Raw genomic sequence first — 17,705 nt, 5'->3', positions numbered from 1 at the left:
TTCACTTCAGTCAGTTTTCAATGCATTTTACTTTTCTTTTGATCAGTTTACGTGAAGCGAGACACTGCAGGTGAAAAAAAGACGGACACAAGTTTGTAGTCCCATGAAAGGTTTTTAACTGAGCACTGACATGAAGATGTATGAAATTACCGATTTTTAGAAAGAGGGTCCCTTAAAGACATATGTAGTAAGCATCCACACAGTTTCATTGTGAACCATTCAATGTTAACTCCCATAACTTCGGAAAATTTATGTTTTGATATACATCTCATTAAGTTTACATCTATTCGAAGAAATGTCCCACAGATTAAATATAGTAAAACAAGCATCTAAATGTGTATTTAAGAAGACATGTTATGGAAACAAATAAGACCTAAATCTGAAAAACGACGAGAATTTGAAAAAGCAATGTCTTTGCCTGTAGCATCTCATTCTAAGTAACAGAATGTGATTAAAAATGCAGCAGGCTATACTATGACAAATGTATTCAAAAGGTACCATCACTTCTGTCTCTTCTGTTTTATAACTCAAGGCTGTCTCTAATCACACCCATGACACACGCCTGCATAAACCTTGGATAACAAGTTTTCTCCAAACACGCGTTAGTCAAGCCAGAGAGACCCTGAATGTCTGACCCGTTTTTGATATTAGCTCTTTTCCTACTGACTTAAAGGGAATCCAAAACAATAAGTTGCAACCTTAATGCTTATCATTTGTTTTGTGTGTGGTTTTGTGACTTAGGATTGTAAGGTTTAAAAACAAGCAGGGCAGAGAAAAATGAACGTTAACTCTTATACTTATATAACTTATATTACAGGGGCCAATATAAAGGACCTAAAAAGGAAGATAAGTGACAAAAATGACCACAACATATGACTGACATAATTTTCTTACTCTTCAAACCAGCTGGTGTCTCCTTGTGGATGGTGTAATTTTATATTGGAGATGATCACTCAGAACAGCTTTGTGCTAATTCACAGACTCTCTTTGTCCAGTAACAAGTGGAGCCAAACCATACCAGCTAAATTTCCACATCTCCTTACATTAATGTGCCACCCATCTCTATTGTTCCTACTCAGCTGTGACAGGGAAACCTAAATAAAATGCTGTAAGGGACCACTAAATGAGGTTTCACAATTTTTGGGCTGAAGGAAAGCCACATGTCAATGAGCAACACCAAAAAGATTATGAGAAGTGGTTAAATCAAATAAAAAGGATACTTTAGCTTGTGTTTTACGTAATGATTCAGATCAGACAGCAACCAGACCTATAAAACTAGTAGCAGAACATCTCTTGAAAGAAGGAACACGGTCACATGTGAAATGACATCACCTGCAATGTCATTGGTAGGAATTGCAACACATTGATCTGAGGTGGGCCACAGTTTCAATGGTAATTCAACTGTGTATTTCTGTAGTTAAATTTAACTAAGGATTAATAGTGTGTTGGTCTAGAGATCAGAAAATTACATTAAAATTCCTCCTTATTGCTCTAATACTAATTGCTATAATTAGATCCATTCACCATACAACTCTGCACCTGTACATCTAAAAACCCCAGATATGTTTTATCAGAGAAAAAGATTAAGCATTATGAGTTATGCAGAGTAGCCTTGGGGTTGTGATATTATTATTAAGCATGTGGCAATACCCTACTGAAGGAAAACATACAAACACTCTAACTGACTAACCCATAATATAGACTTTTCTTCATCAGAACAGTGATCAAGGATAAAAGGATGATGCAAGTTGTTTTAAGTATCCACAATGTTTTGTTTATAGCTGGATTTCGCCGTTAGCAGTCTTGTTTGTTGGGGACTCATGGTATGTAGGTTAACAAGTTCAAACTGTAATTTACCAATGTACCTGTAGGCCAAAAAGGGAACAAGCGGAGGTCAGTGGCACAAACGTCAGAAAACTGAAGCCTAGCTTGACTTCTTAAATATTCCTTTCGGGTCAATGCACTCGCGAATGAGATAGGTTTATCTTACAAAGATTGTTGCTCTTTGAGCTTCTGAAGAGATATTACTTTGACCTCTGCTTTTATTAAAGCAAATAATGGGAGTCGCTGTCATTGGGGTGGAGGCTGGCTGTGCTATGGTGATTAACTTTACCTTTCTCTGATTGGTCAGAATTATGAACGGACAGTCAAGCTGGCCAATCACATTATGTTATGGTAAAAGCTTTGGTCCAATCTGCATCAACCATGCAAATTCTGAAAAGAGTTGTAGCAATGTACGGTGACAGGGTTCAAGCTATTCATATGTTTCATTTTCAGTTTAATTCGAAAGGCCTGTAGGATTGTCAAAGCTTGGTCTCATCGACGAGTGACTTATCCGTGGTAAGGTATTGAAGAGCAACGCGGTTTGCTATGTCTTCGTCCCGAGGATCCCATTAGCCGGTAATTAAAGCTGTCAGCTAACCGCTAAGTGCTAGCATAGACTATTTCGCCGGTTCAGGCGGACCTCTTTGTCTGACAGGGGAAGGCGTGCTCTTTGTTAGCTTTTTCCCTTTGTCCACTCGGGAAAGAGGAACTGTTGGGTCAGGATTTCGCAATCACTTGCAATTCTGGAAGTATTTAGAAAATGCAGATCGCGAAAAAATACTTAACAGAGGGCCTGATTCAGTTAACGATCTTACTTAGTTTGATTGGAGTTCGAGTAGATATCGACAGTTACTTAAGCGGCTACTATACGCCTCTGGCAGAGATTAACTTAGGTCCGAGCTCAGCCTACACCCAGACACCCTTTCACATTTTGAGAGACACTCTTGACGGATACAGTGTGCATCCAAAATGTCCCGAGTTGGACTATTTCTTTGCTAGTCGCCGGCTGCTAGACGAGGTGAGAACCCTTGGTTCCCCGCGGTTCCACACACAGTTGAACGCATGGCTGGTGCACCAAGTGTCTGCAACTGACAAGGCTGAGCGTGGGCCTTCAACCAGCAACAACACTGACACCAGCACAGGGCTAGAAAGCCCTGGACAAGAAGGCAGAGATGCCGGTGAACACCTGCCTGGCAGTGGCCAAGAAGTGTACCAGACCAACCCTGAAGTCGAACAGGGGCCTCGTGGCGCTGGAGCCTGCTTGTTTCCTGAAGAGGCAAGTGTGGCTACACTGTGATGTAATGTAATGTAATGTCATGGACACTTTGCTTAGGACTGGCTTTATGATTGAGGAAACTTGGTTGGTCAGCTTAAGTTGTTGGCCAACAAAGGAAACTAAAACGAGGTTAAAACTAATGCAGTAGCTAATGCTATTACTAGCTAACTAACGGTTATAACCTTTGTCATAAGAAGGATATGAGTATCAACCCACCTAGTTACTAATTATGTTGTTTTGCGTCTTGGTGAACCAGGAAACAACATGATGTGATAAGCTGTTGAAAAAAAGATTAAATGTACATTCATTTTCATTTTGTAAGGCTCTGCCACTCCTGTATCACTAGTTGCTAAAGTGCGATTAGTTAAGCTTCATTGTGTTTGCCCAGTTTAACTGACATGGATTCATCTGTATATGACACTTTGGTGACCTGGTTAACTCAGCTAATCAGTCCAGTTTATTATCTATATAATGACCTATCAGGGCAGTCAGGAATCTGGAACATTCAGCTATCTGCTGCACCTGTTAGCCTTCACCACATAACTTGTCACCCTCCCTGAATAGTAACCATTGAGTTAACAGGAAGACCCTGGTGTGTTTGGTTAACATGAAAGTGTAAAACAACCTACCAAGTTGTTCACTTAGCTTTTTAGACACGCATGTTGTCTATGAGAGTAATTATTATTAAAAGCTGTAATCCTCTCTCTATAATCCGGTATTTCTAGTCCAGTGTAGAAACAGCTGCTTGGTGGATGTTATGTCCTGGGGGCAGTTGATGTCTCCAGTTGTGTAACAGTATTAGCTTCCTTCAGAGTCAACCACAAGCTGTGGGCTTTGAGAGGTGGAGAAATGAGGCTTAGATCCTCACCCCGTTTGCTTACAAAAGCAATGATCCACACTCGAACGCTGTACCTCCTCGACTTCCTGTTAGTGTGATCATTTCTCACTTTTGTAAAATAGTTAGACCAGATTGTTGTTTTGTGGAAGTTCACTGTGTCAAAGGAGAGGAGTGAGGCAGTGACATTCAAAAGTTACAGTCTATAAGTGTCTACATTTAAACATATTAGTTTAAGCTGGAAAAGCTACCCAAATTGAAGTCGACAAGCTCAGGCAGGGCTTGGGCAGATTTAGGCTGGTGTGGAAAGCTTCTGTTTTTGCCTCCAGCATTAATGTGAAAATGTGAGCGTCAGTCATCCTTTAGGAACAAGGACAGTCCAGAACTGTTATCTTTAAGCATGAAAAAAATATATAACTAATAACTAGGCTACATAAGACAAGAACTGTGATACAAGTTATCTAATCATCTAAAATGGCTGGACTGGGATCAATAAACTGCAAATGCAATGATTTTGGAGGCATTTGGATGTCAGCTAACAAGTTGTTTTTCTTTTTTCTTCTATACTATACTAAATCCTTTCACGTTCTCTGATTCTACCATCTTGATCTCTCCATCTGCGTTCCGTTGCCAAACCAGGAGGATGAAGCTAAAGTTAAAGAAGAGGAGGAACCTATTCCACTCGCCCATCTGGCTCACAGTTCCACACTAGAACAAGAGGTACCATTCCTCATAACTTGCTGTGAAGCGTTGACTGCATTACACATCGCATTGTTTATTTATTCAAATTTTTTAATGGCACTACACTGTAGATGAAAACATGATGAAATGATTTGCCATTCCTTTAAAGCGACACTCCGGAATTTTCGACATTGGACCTCATTTCCGAGTCAACCAGAGTGTAAGAAATGTGTACAGAAGTTTTTTTTTTTTAATTCCATGCAGCCCTTGTAAAACCACTGGTCGCTGTTGCTAAGCTAGCGCAAGTGATCCACTTTTGGTAGCCTGCCACAAGAAAACAGTCTTGCCCAATTCAATAAACACTCAAAGCACATCAGTTGTCTTGCCAGGCTATCGATGCAAATATCTAAGTTGATAGAGAGATTTAGGGAGTAAAACCAACCTTACAATTATATTTTATCACCCGCAGCCATTCGTGCTTCCTGGTTTGAAAGTTTTGCAGCCGCGGACTAATATCTAGCACCAATCTTACCGGCTCTCGCTGCCAATAGTTTGTTTTGTGAAGAATGATGCTACACTCTGTATCGGCTCTTGCATGAAGAATGATGCTCCTCGTTGCAGTTTGATTTAAAGTATTTTACTTAGTGTCAACGAATATACACATACAAATAATATGATGGCAATGGGACATTAGGCTACGATAGATTAAATATAATAAATGATAATATTTACATCTGGTTAGATGAGAACAACCCTTCATTTTGCACGCAGCTGTCACAACTACTTGAGCATACAAAAACTTGATCAAAGAATGGCAATGTTCGGAGAACCCGGTGCTTTTGATGACGAGGATGAGCCATTTAATTTTTCCAATGAAGCATACCTGTACGAGCCGGAATATACTGAGTAAGAGTTGAGAGAGATGGAATGAGAGAGGGCCGAACGAGAGCGCATCTGTAGAGACAGCCGCAGCTGAAACTATAGGTCTGCAGAAATCTGATTTACCATGTTGCCACGTTGTTGGTTTATAATCCGCTCGCAGCAAACTCGCTCGATCCAAACGCAGCAGATGTAGAACTAGCTTGGAACTAGCAGCTCCCTATAGAAGTGAGTTAGTTACATCACAACTGCCGAGAGTAAGGTAAAATTCCGCTGACCACTAGAAACTAGTCCCTCATATGATAAAAATCCATGTAATGCAAGGTCAGTTTTATTTCAAACATTACTCTATCACCACAAACCTTTACATCCACTGCCTGACATAATAATTGATGTGCTTTGAGTGTTTATTGAATTGGGCAAGACTGTTTTTTTTGTGGCAGGCTACCAAAAGTGGATCACTTGCGCTAGCTTAGCAACAGCGACCAGTGGTTTTACAAGGGCTGCATGGAATTTAACAAAAAAAAAAAAAAAAAACATCTGCACACATTTCTTACACTCTGGTTGACTCGGAAATGAGGTCCAATGTCGAAAATTCCGGAATGTCGCTTTAAATTCTGTATAATTGAAACTAATATAAAGACATATAAGCAGGACTACAACGTAAATGGGGATAAAAAAAAGAGCATCTCAGAGACCCTGACCTCAGAATCAAGTCTTGTTTTTAATCCTCCGATGGGCCTCTTGCCAAACGAGTTTCAGTCATTCGAAGTAACATGTCGCTTTGTTGACTAATAACTATAGCATTAGCCTTCTATTCCCAAATATCCCATAACTATTTTCATTGTGCTCCACCAGGTATTACCCTGATGGGCATCTCACTTCAGGGTTAAATCCATAGATTATGTTGATGTAGCAATGTGACATTTCATTGGGAGTTTCCACAGGGAGAAAGTTGCTGTAAGGAGGTTGGCACGACTTCTGTCAAAAATAGATAAGGTGTGTATTTTGAGCACAGTGAAGAGCTACTTTTGGGGCTCTTTCTGGTGGAATCGCAGTGTGTTGTCTTAAAGGAATGGTTCGGCATAAAATGATAATTTGAGCATCACATGGTCATGCCACATAATTTATATGGGTGATGAGCCTTTCTCCGAAAGACCGCGGCATTCCGAAGTTGGCTATTTTGAAGTGTTTTGTTAGAAACGCAGCCAATGCAACTGTACGGGGCCAATTTGGAAAATATAAGAAATCGGTTGTTTTTCCGCGATAAACAGGCTCAAAAGCGCTACATACTTCAGCTGTGTCATAACAAAGGCCTCGTCAAGCAAACCGAGGCACAAACAAGTTCATCGGACCACACAGCCTTTCACTGGCTTGTGTTTTCACCGGTTGTTGTACCACCATGTACCTCCAGTACGCGACCGAGCAGAAGCACCCACTGACGCTTGCTCCGCACATCTCTGTTGTTCCTCCCGTTCCCGCAACTCCTTGTCTGTATATACGGGCTCAAACAAGTATGGTTGGCCTTCAAACGCAAATGGCTCGTCTTCGAAAAAAATTATGGTCGTCTTCTGCCATATTTGCGTCTCAGCCTCCCTTTGATAACTTGAAGCAGGAGTTGGAACTACCGGTGATGCCTCAAAAAACACTATCCAGTGAAAGGCTGTGTGGTCCGATGAACTTCTCTGTGCCTCGGTTTGCTTGACGAGGCCTTTGTTATGACACAGCTGAAGTATGTAGCGCTTTTGAGCTCGTTTATCGTGGAAAAACAACCGATTTCTTATATTTTCCAAATTGGCCCCGTCCAGTTGCTTTGGCTGCGTTTCTAACAAAACACTTCAAAATGGCCAACTTCGGAATGCCGCGGTCTTTCGGAGAAAGGCTCATCACCCATATAAATTATGTGGCATGACCATGTGATGCTCAAATTATCATTTTACACCGAACCATTCCTTTAAGTGGCAGCCGTTAGCTCTGGCAGTTGTGTTGCTGGAGACTCTGAAAGCGCTGTGTACAAAGGACAAAGCTGAAAACTAATGTTGACTGGCCTTGAACTTCAAGCCCTCAGCCTGCACTGCATTAAAAATGGTCGTGTTTCTATGGTGCAAATCACCGCATGGACTCATGAACACCTCTTAGAGTTGTTGTCACTTAATAACACTTGCAGCTGCATTCACAGTTCATTCAAGTTAAAACTCTCACATACAAATAAATGAATAAATATAGCTAACAATTACAACACGGTTGAGAAATGGTGCTACCTTTTCCTGCACCTGACATCTTCTTGGACGGACTGAGCAGAAAACTTGTGGTCTTGTGGTCTGACAAATCAAAATTTCTTTGGGAATCATGTGCACCACATCCACTAAGCTAAACAGGAAAATGACCATCTGGCTTGTTATCGGCACACTGTTTGGGATTTGATGGCCTGGGGAAGCATTGGAGCAAGACATGGGTAACTTGTCCAAGAACAAAGACATAATGCTGAACACTTTATGCAAGTTTTGTAGCAACACATGCTGCAGTTAAGATGTCATCTACTTCAGGAGATGCCTTGCTCATTTTAGTAAGTTAATGACTAACCAGATTCTGCAATAAATGTAACAGCATGGCATTGTAGTTAAAGTCCAGATGCTGAGAGCTCAGTGGAGAAATATTTTCACTTTCACAATAACAGCAACTGGACTCTTTCCAAACCTTTACAGAGCCTGTTTCAAAGTAGAGGTGATTCATCGCGTGCATTATCTTTTGCTGTGGTTGGTGATTATGGCAACTTAGCTGAGTTTTCTCAGTGAAAATTTTGTGTACTTCTTTCTTTTTCCCAGGGTGTGCTTGAAGGCATCACTCCACTGTCCAATGCAGTGCGTCACCATCCATTTCTTCCTGCCACTGATATTGACTGGAGCAATTTACTCTCTGTTACAGACATTGACGTAAGTAGTCTGTACTTCTTAATTACATTAAGCTGCGGGTGAAATTACATATTAATATCAGTTACAAAGACGTTCAAATGCATAAGCTTAGAAACATAAGTTTGGTACGATGGAGTTTTAGCATCCTTTGATGATTTACACATCATCAAAAGACATTCTCAATAATATGGTCATTACAATGCAACTAAAATCCACTGTTTGTCTCTTGAGTAGGACTTGGACTCCCTTGTTACAGAGCGTCTGCCCGACCTGGACACCGACATCAGCAGCGCCATTAGCCAGGATGTCAGTCTGCATGATGCCATGGTAACCAATGCAGCAGCTTTTGGTGTGGCATCTGGAAACGCTGAATCCAGGACAGGGACCCAACAGCAAAGAACTCTCTTGCGACTTGAATCGACAGGCTCCTCACTCTCAGATGCTTCACCAGGAATGGCTCTGGGCCTCGCTGCACTCCCTTTTGCTTCAGTATCAAATCTAACTGGAAATATGACATCACAGAGTACCCTGGGTGGCTGCCTGGATGAGGCAGTGTTTGACCAGATCAATCAGCTTGGTTTGGATGGTCTGGACTCGATTGACAACCAGCTGATGAACTGTTTGGGGTGCATAGATCCACAGGTCCTTGAGGATTTGGACTCTGATTCTGGTCTCTCCTTGGAAAGCAGCTCTGGAGGTCCAGTATCTCCAGGTGGGTTCAAATCTCCACAAATACTTGGACGAAATGTCGTTTTTGTTAAGACTTGTGAAACAAAGAAATTGTTTTCTCTCTATATGTTTTTGTGTGTATATACCGCATGAACCATTTACACTTTTTTCCTTCAGGCTCATCTGAGATGTCTTCTTCATCCAGTTCATACTATGATGATGAGTGTGGAGCCACAGGCTACAGCAGTGAGATGGATTCAGACTCCACGAAAGGCTTGATAGACCACAGCTCAACGTGGTCACCTGTTCTGGGTGAAAGTGTGTGGCATGACCACAGCTATTCATCTCCTGCTCTCTTCAACGAGGCAACACTAACATTACCCCACAAAAAGGAGGAGCCACTTAGCGATGATGAAGGGCCACAGATGGAAGAACGGGAGCTGAGCCGCGATGAGCTGCGTGCCCGTGCCTTGTACATCCCATTCTCCGTCCTGCAGATTGTCAACATGCCCGTGGAGGAGTTCATGGAGGTTCTTGATAGCCATGGCTTTACCACAGAACAGGTGACTCTCCTGAGGGACATCCGCAGGCGCGGGAAGAACAAATTGGCAGCGCAGAACTGCCGCAAGCGCAAACTAGATGCAATCACTGGGCTCCAGGAAGAAGTGGACAGGTTGCGAGCTCAGAGAGACAGACTGCTGAGAGACAAACAGCTTACAGCCAAGACAATGGGTGCCGTAGGCCAACAGATAAAGCAGCTGACCAGAGACGTCCTGGCTCGGCTCAGGGATGATTCAGGGCAGCCCCTGAGCCCAGAGAGATTCACCCTGCAGTGCGGGGCTAATGGAAGGGTTGTAGTTCAGCCCATAAGACGGCCTGCTGTCTCCACATCAGCTGGCCAAAAAACAAACAAGAGGAAGAAGGAGAAAAAGCAGTGATGCTTCATTTCCACTTGAAACTTGAGCTTTCAGCTTTTTTTTTTTTTTTTTTTTTTTTGGGACATTACAGAACTGATTTGCCAGACTCTGGTTTGGATATCTCTTCTTTTGCAAAAGTGTGTGTGGATTCGCCACTGTTGGGAGGCTAAATTGGTAGAAGCTGCAAAAAGAAAAGACACTCAGAGCATTGATAATTAAAAACAGTATCTGTAAATAGTGAGAAAATTGTAGCTTACACACTGGACATTCTTAGCTTATTTACAGATGAGCAAAGCAAAAGGGGTGCTTAAAGGGAACAGCTTCGCTGCTGGTAACAGTATCAGTCTCTCTTTGTGCCTGTTAAGATATGATAAGACTATTACTTACAATTTTACGTGTGACAGTTACTGGATAAAGATCTAAAAGAGGGGGTTGTGTTTGTTTGCTTGTAACTTTTCCTTTTTTTATGCTCTGCAGTAGAAGGAGGTTAAAAATTGTATTTATTATTGTTTCCTAGATTCTTAAAGTGCTGATCGGCATCACAAGACTGTCCAGGACAGCATCATTTTTCAGAATGGTAAATTTGAATTTAAATGACAAGAAAATTGGACTATCACCTATCTAATGTTTACAGAATAGTTTACAGTTAAGTATTTGGGTTCAAATTAGATGTCATTCCTTTCCTCGCATGTCTCAATGACTTGCAGAATACCAATGATTAAAAGGACAAGGCCTTAATTCATATTTCAAAGTTTTTTTTTGGGAGGGGGGGGGGTGTATTTTGGTTATGAGTGAGCCACAGATGCATGTTTATTGTAAGAAAAAATGTTTTGAGTCCACCATGATATGTTTTAAATGAATATTGTTTTTTTTAACAGAATTTATCTTAAGCCCTTCGATTAGAATTTTACCTTTGAGGATATTCTACCACACATCTCAGTTTATGTTCACTGTTTGCAGAATTTGAAATTCCTTTTTCTTTCAGGGGAGCTTAAGTGTGCAAGTTACCTACAAATCATTACGGATATGATACTCGAAAGACATGAAACATTGATTTAACTGAAAAAGAACAAAACAAAAAATATATATATATATAATCAAGTGTGGCGTTGGATGTTGTTTAGATGTTCAAGATTATCTGAGAGTTGATTGTTAGTCTGAATTTTCCATTTTATTCATGGGTACACTGCTTTATAAGGTCAGCTGGTGAATGAGACAAATGAAAAATCTTTGAACTGGTTTACAGTGTGAATGAAGCCTCATTTAGTTTTAAGTACAATTTGACTCGACCCCTTTTTTTTCATGTACTTTGTACTATTTCATCAATATTATGTTCTACCTCACGTCTAAATATTTGGTAGTTTTTGGTTCAATAAAAAAAATAACAATAAAATTTCTTAGGGGAACTTAAGTGCACTTGTTAGCTAAAACTTCATTATAATGAATGTGACCCAATATAAACAAGTTCTCCATTTACTGACAGGTTCTCTAACAGGATTGGATGTTGCTTTTGTTTCAAATTTGTTTTGTTTTTATGTATTTGAGATTATCAGAGGATTGGTTGCCATGTTATCCATGGGTATACAGCTTTACATAGTCAGCCTGAGTGAGTGAGTCAATTGGAGAGTGCATAAAGTAGTCAATAGTGACTCAAAGTATCCTTTTTATTTGTCCTAGTTTGACTGAGAATTTACTTTGCTGTTTGGACAACTTTCATAAATGTAACTCTTGTTGCTGAAGGCACATTTGTTTGATTGCATGGTGATTGTTGAACGTATGATTTTTTTTCTTTGCGTGAATAATTTGAGTTGCTCTTGCAGACTTTGTTCTCTCTGATTAAAATAAAAAGAAACTGACTCTCTGATTCTGTTTTAATAACCAGATTGATGTAAGTTCTTTTATGTTTTTTTTGGTTTTTTTTCACATTTTAAATCCTAGGGCCATATTCTAGAAATATACACGTATATATATATATATATAGAGAGAGAGAGAGAGAGTGTGAGAGAAAGAGCTATAGATAGATATAACTATATATAGTTTGTTCAAGTATTCCAGTAGATTTAGACCAACCTCTTGGCTTGAAATTGGCATCCTGTACCTAACCCTTAAAAGGAAAGCCCCCTTGCGACGAGGCATGAACTTGTAAAAAGTCCCTGTACACCTTTCTATGAAAAAGACATCTGCACTGAAAGATAGAGGGAATAGATTACATAGGTGTATTACATTTTATCAGAGGCTGTGTGACTACATCAATTTGTGTTCCTTCTATGTCTTTTGACAGTAATATTGCATATTTTTGTTGATCTCATTGTAGTAATCCTAAATCTTTGGGTAATTAAGAGTCTTCATTGTTGTATGTTATTTTCTTTTATCAATTGTTTTCCCTTCCTTATGCTAGTTTCACATGGTGGTTAAAACCGTCTTTTCAAACAGGCTCTATAATGGAGGGGTGTCCTATTGATAACTGTGCTTCTGCTCGCTTGGTTGAAAAGGGGGCGCGGCGAGTAAAACGCATGTCCTTCCGACTTTCCGTAGAGGACCCACATCTGCCTTTTGGCGCCTGCTCCGTGGATCCACCTACACTGCTATAAACCGTAGATAAAGAAGCTACCAGCCGCGTGGTTGAGAGGCATCATTCACTCTGTGCTTGTGATTTTAACGGTATGTGTGCAGAGTTTTCGTATTTAAAATGTTGCACCCGTCAGCGTTTTTCCAGAAGTTAATTGTTTTACCAAACCACACGCACAAAATGTATGCAACTGTTAGCTTTACACGTTGCAACTTGTGGCAACGCAGAGTTCGGCTTGTATCCCCAGCAGCATTAGCCTCTCTTTTGTTTTAGAAGTACTGTAACGTGTCGACTTAAACAACGCCACTTAGCTAAATGTAGACTTGCATTGACTAAGATCTGCGCTAGCTGCATTTTTTTTTTCCCTTTTTGTCTTGATGAGTGTGGCATATCTTATTGTCTTGCAGCAGTTGCTAATGTCCCGTTAACGTTACTGAACCGTGCTAAATGTAGTCATCCCGGCAGCTACGTAAACGCCACCTTGAAGGTGGCACAGGTAAATCGGGGAAACCTTCGAACAACGAGTCTTAAAATGATATCCGTTATAGTTAGCACGTCGGCTAATTCTAACAACGTTATGATGCTTTGGCTAGCTTCTTACATAATAACGAGCTAACTCACGATACTCCTGCAAACCTTTGTGTAAGTTTGTATTATTCATTACGGTATGAAAGTAGTATCACACTAGCAACCCAAGTTAATTTGACTGTTTGTTTGGGGCCTCCGGCAAATATGGCGGTCTTGGGGCCTAAACTCTTGGAAAAGAGATGTGGCTTGATGGAAACATGAAAAAAAAAAAAATGCAGGTCTCACACTTTTCTTTCTTTTCAGATAAAAAAAATAAATAAATAAAAATGGGCAAGAAGCAGAATACCAGGACTAAGAAGGACCCACAAGCGACCCAGGAGGAACCTGAAGAATTTGTTGTGGAAAAAGTTCTCGACCAGCGACTTGTGAATGGGAAAGTAGAATTCTTCTTGAAGTGGAAAGGATTTACAGAGTGAGTTGCCAGGGGACATCTGCCCCTCATCCAGCTTAGCTGGAAGTGCGTCCCCGGTGTGGGGTCGTGCTATACTTTTGTCTGAAGTCATTTTGGTTGCATGAAGCTGCTGCCACTCTCAGCACAGTCCTAGTTTTTTAAAGTAAATTCTCTTATTGTTGTGATTTGTGATGGTAATCGACAACACTGTTATGAGATGTGAAAGTTGACTCTCACTCTTGCTTGCTCGTCTAGGGCTGACAACACATGGGAGCCAGAGGAGAACCTGGACTGCCCCGAGCTAATTTCAGCATTTCTGGAAGCACAGAAAAACGTCAAGGAGAAGCCTGCTCCTGTTAAGAGGAAGGCATCCACAGACGAGCCGGAGACAGAACCCAAGAAGAAAGATGTGGTGAGTTGATTTGTTTTTTTTTTTTTTTTTTTTCTGTGTGCCCACCCAACAGGCCTTTCCTCTTGAGATGACACTCAAGAGTGTCACTGGCAATCCCTGACAATCTTGGGTTGCCTGGCTGTGATGAACCTGTTACTAGTCTATGTAGAAGGGTTTATCATTTACTAAATGTACACAACAGCACATGGCTCGTATGAAATTGTCACTAGGGATCAAAAGCCTCTCAGAAGTGACATGAATAACTGCCCTAGTTTAGTGCATACCTTCACGTTTTCTTGTGCCTGCATATAGCCTGAGAAACCACGTGGCTTTGCAAGGAACCTGGATCCAGAACGAATCATTGGTGCGACAGACAGCAGCGGGGAGTTGATGTTCTTGATGAAGTGGTGAGTTACAATTTTTTTTTTTTTTTTAATTCTTTATTTTTTCTTCTGTTTTTAGTCAGATGGCTAAACTGAACACTCACATTTAATGCTCACTCCTGCATTGTTTCTTTGTTGCTTAGTAGCTTATGCTATTGTGTATTGTCCACGTTTTCAAAATATTATGGAAACTAATTATCCACGAGTAATCAAAATAAACTGCGCCTGTAGAAATATGTGGCGTACAAGTGATATCAGCAGGTAGCTGAATCTTTTACTGGGAGAAGGAAAACTGGAAACTTATAGAGTTTAATCTCACCTCTTAAAGGCAAAGGGTTCCATTGGCTAATGTCACACATAAAACCTGCTCATAGCTGCCTGTACAGGTCAGCTGACACAAGCCAGTTCTAATGTGGTTTCTTAAAGAACCACCTAAGAACTGATTTGGGTTTCCAGAGACATCGCAAAGCTTCATCATTGCATCACTTTAAATGTCCCCTCCAATACCTGTGTGCCTCCCCTGGATGCTGCTCTATACAGCGCTTTGGGATTCACTCTCAAACTTCACATTTATATGGTTGATATCAAAGCATGTAACTTAAAGAAAATTGCGCTCATGTTTTTCCACTGATGCTGGAAAAACTTGATATCCACGTTGAAGCTTAGCTGTTATTTCCTCTCTTAAAGCTGCAGTCGGCAGGTTTTCAAAATTACGAGTCTTAAGTCGGAAAATTCGAACTGATACAACTTCCAGGTCCCTCCCCCAACCTCTAACAAGCTCCGAATCGCCCCCCCCAAACCCCTCCCCCTCTGTGGACGAGGTTGTGCACGTGAGTTCACACCAGTGTGAGTACACACAAGCTGGGGCAGACTCACACTCAGCAGCGTGTGCACAAGCTGTGATTGACAGGTAGGATTCCTCCACCCTAACGGTGCGTTCACATCAAACGCGATGCGAATATTCGCACCGCCTTCATCGCGCGATCGTTGCCGCAGGTGTAAATTAAATTCCATCGCCTCAAACGCCTCTTTCGCGCGAGTAAAAAAAACGAGTGACTAGCTCAAGGGGCTATCCATGGCTGATCGCGTCCTTGTACCTGCTGTGGCAGTCCGAGATTCGTCTGAAACGCACACGCCGTCGTGTCTGGATCAGTGACATCATCCGGTGGTGCATTCAGCTCGAATAATTTCATCGCCTTCTCCAGGAGTTGCGTCTGGATGACGGCTGCCTCCAGCGGCACCCCAGGCCCACCAGGACCCAGCCCGACGACCCGCTCGGGAGGACCGGCGTCCCGCCGAGAGATCACGGCACCGATCCTCCCGTGGCGGCCGCTTCCAGCGGTGTTTCGGGCTCGCCGGGACCCAGTTTGGTGGCCTGCTTGGGAGGATCGGTGCCGTGATCTCTCGGCGGGACGCCGGCTACAGGCGCTCCGCAGCTGGGCCGCGGCTCCGTTTCAGCTGCGGGGCGCCTGTGGCATGGTGTCCTACCGAGAGATCGCGGCGCCGGTCCTCCCGAGCGGGTCGTCGGGCTGGGTCCTGGGGTGCCGCTGGAGGCGGCCGTCATCCAGACAGAACTCCTGGAGAAGGCGGTGATTTAATTTTTTTATTTTATTTAGTCAGGGACCATGTGCAAAGTACATTAATTACAAGGTAAAGAGATGACCTGCACCAGATTGTAGCTTAGAAGCTAATTTCCATCTGCAGTCCCATCTGCATGTCACAGACACGACTCCATTTCAGCTGCGGAGCGCCTGTCCATCTGTCTCCACGTCACTGTCGTCCAAAATCTCAACGCTGATAGGCTGTCTGGCGCGAATATTTCGCCATAGTTGGATTTTTTTAACTCGCGCGAATCGCATATTTTCACTCGCGCGGCGGCCACCGCATCACCGCACCGCCTCGCCGCCCCACTGCGCCTCATTGCGCCGCCGGCTCGAATCCGCGTCTAATCGCGTCTTTGCATTGACTTTGTATGTAATCGCGTCGCCCGACCGCGTCTGGTGTGAACGCACCGTAACTTGATTGGTTAAAAACAGCCGGGAGCGCTCGGTTTTTGCAAGCATGATTACAGGCTTCAGAGGGAGCTACAGATTTCGTTATTTTTCCTAAACAGCCTATTTAATATTCTACTTCCAGAATCCCATGACAGTTCAAGCTAATATGACTAAAAAAAAGTTGCCGACCGCTGCTTTAAATCAAACCAACTAGTTGCTTTGTTGACTCTGGAGCAAAGAGTTGGTGCTTTTGCAGCTGCAATCTTTTGAGTCTTGAACCAGAGTCTGGGCAAAGCAGAATAAACTGTTTCTATGTCGACATTTTAAAATGCTGCCACTTTTTGTTGTTGTTGTGTTTTTATTTTTTGTTCCCTCTGGGACTCAAAAGAATTTAACGCAGTATTCATACTAAATCCTTTTTTTAAATTTTATTTTTGTTCTCCAGTACAGCTTCTTAATTTTTCTTGGGATTTTCTTTCCTAACCCCTCTTGGCCCTTTTCTCAGGAAAGACTCTGATGAAGCAGATTTGGTCCCCGCCAAGGAGGCCAACACGCGCTGCCCTCAGGTGGTCATATCCTTCTATGAGGAGAGACTGACATGGCATTCCTGTCCAGAAGATGAAGCTCAGTAAATCTTACTGCTGGTCTCTGATGTCCCTTGCATTGCCTCCGCCCTTTCCTCAGGACTGGACTTTCTCCGCTGGCCTTCGTTCTAGTTTTAGCTACCTTTTTTAGTTGTTGTTTTTTTTTTTTTTTTTTTAGTTGTTTTTCTGAGGATGTTACTACACTTGCATTGTACAACAGTAATGGAGAGCTTTGTCTATGTTCCTCTCCATAACCTGTAATTTCTTTTTTTTTTTTTTTTTTTTTTTTTTTCAAAAGTGTTGTTTTATTCCAGTAGTTCGTTTTGTTTACTCTCTGTAAATATACTTTCAAGTTCTAATAAAGGTTTTATGTGACCTAACTTGACAGTTTAGTTTATGACTCCATGGACAACCTGGATTGGAACAGAAAAATGCAACTGGTTGCTTGACTTCAAGCTGAACTAGATTTTTTTATATCTAGATACAGTATTTGAAGTAAGAATATTGTAGGTAAACTAGCATTGCTAAGATTAAATGGTTAAATTACATTTTTGTTTTCCTCTTACACAAGTCTCTGGTCACCATGGCAGTGGTGTGAGGGGAAAACTCAACAGGCTTTAAAGCGAGATGGACTTTGGACTGTTGTGCGTGTCTTTGGCATTCAATGGTTGCTCAGGTTACCGTTTCTATGAAAATCTGTGTGCTTACTTGGCAAAGCCACTTTAACAACTTTCTTGGATAACCTCAGGGCTGGTAAGGCCCATTTTGCCTGGTTAAGGAGGGGGGGAATCTTATCGGGTGAGAGACATTTA

The 17,705-nt window shown here is 41.9% G+C and overlaps 2 protein-coding genes across 2 annotated transcripts; both read left to right on the top strand.

Annotated features, from left to right (window-relative positions):
* Positions 1-2,219: 2,219 nt before the first annotated feature.
* nfe2l3 (nfe2 like bZIP transcription factor 3) lies at positions 2,220-11,874 on the top strand. Its single transcript, XM_075449797.1, has 5 exons — positions 2,220-3,100; positions 4,575-4,655; positions 8,321-8,428; positions 8,642-9,119; positions 9,254-11,874. Exons 1-5 carry the CDS (start codon positions 2,585-2,587, stop codon positions 10,012-10,014), a joined length of 1,944 nt encoding a protein of 647 aa, XP_075305912.1. The 5' UTR covers positions 2,220-2,584; the 3' UTR covers positions 10,015-11,874.
* A 658-nt stretch (positions 11,875-12,532) lies between these two features.
* Positions 12,533-17,273, top strand: cbx3a (chromobox homolog 3a (HP1 gamma homolog, Drosophila)). Its single transcript, XM_075449972.1, has 5 exons — positions 12,533-12,654; positions 13,394-13,562; positions 13,797-13,953; positions 14,245-14,339; positions 16,815-17,273. Exons 2-5 carry the CDS (start codon positions 13,417-13,419, stop codon positions 16,939-16,941), a joined length of 525 nt encoding a protein of 174 aa, XP_075306087.1. The 5' UTR covers positions 12,533-12,654; positions 13,394-13,416; the 3' UTR covers positions 16,942-17,273.
* Positions 17,274-17,705: the final 432 nt, after the last annotated feature.

This window comes from Odontesthes bonariensis, chromosome 18 (assembly GCF_027942865.1).
Source record: "Odontesthes bonariensis isolate fOdoBon6 chromosome 18, fOdoBon6.hap1, whole genome shotgun sequence".
Taxonomy (NCBI): domain Eukaryota; kingdom Metazoa; phylum Chordata; class Actinopteri; order Atheriniformes; family Atherinopsidae; genus Odontesthes; species Odontesthes bonariensis.
The sequence above is the reverse complement of the archived record's forward strand: the minus strand, read 5'-3'. Positions and strand labels throughout refer to the sequence as shown.

Coding starts and splice junctions, on each gene's coding strand:
- cbx3a (XM_075449972.1), top strand. CDS start 13,417: ATGGGCAAGAAGCAGAATACCAGGACTAAGAAGGACCCACAAGCGACC. Junction 13,954..14,244: donor AACCCAAGAAGAAAGATGTG/GTGAGTTGATTT, acceptor GCCTGCATATAG/CCTGAGAAACCACGTGGCTT. Junction 14,340..16,814: donor TTGATGTTCTTGATGAAGTG/GTGAGTTACAAT, acceptor CCCTTTTCTCAG/GAAAGACTCTGATGAAGCAG.
- nfe2l3 (XM_075449797.1), top strand. CDS start 2,585: ATGCAGATCGCGAAAAAATACTTAACAGAGGGCCTGATTCAGTTAACG. Junction 3,101..4,574: donor CCTGCTTGTTTCCTGAAGAG/GCAAGTGTGGCT, acceptor TTGCCAAACCAG/GAGGATGAAGCTAAAGTTAA. Junction 4,656..8,320: donor GTTCCACACTAGAACAAGAG/GTACCATTCCTC, acceptor TCTTTTTCCCAG/GGTGTGCTTGAAGGCATCAC.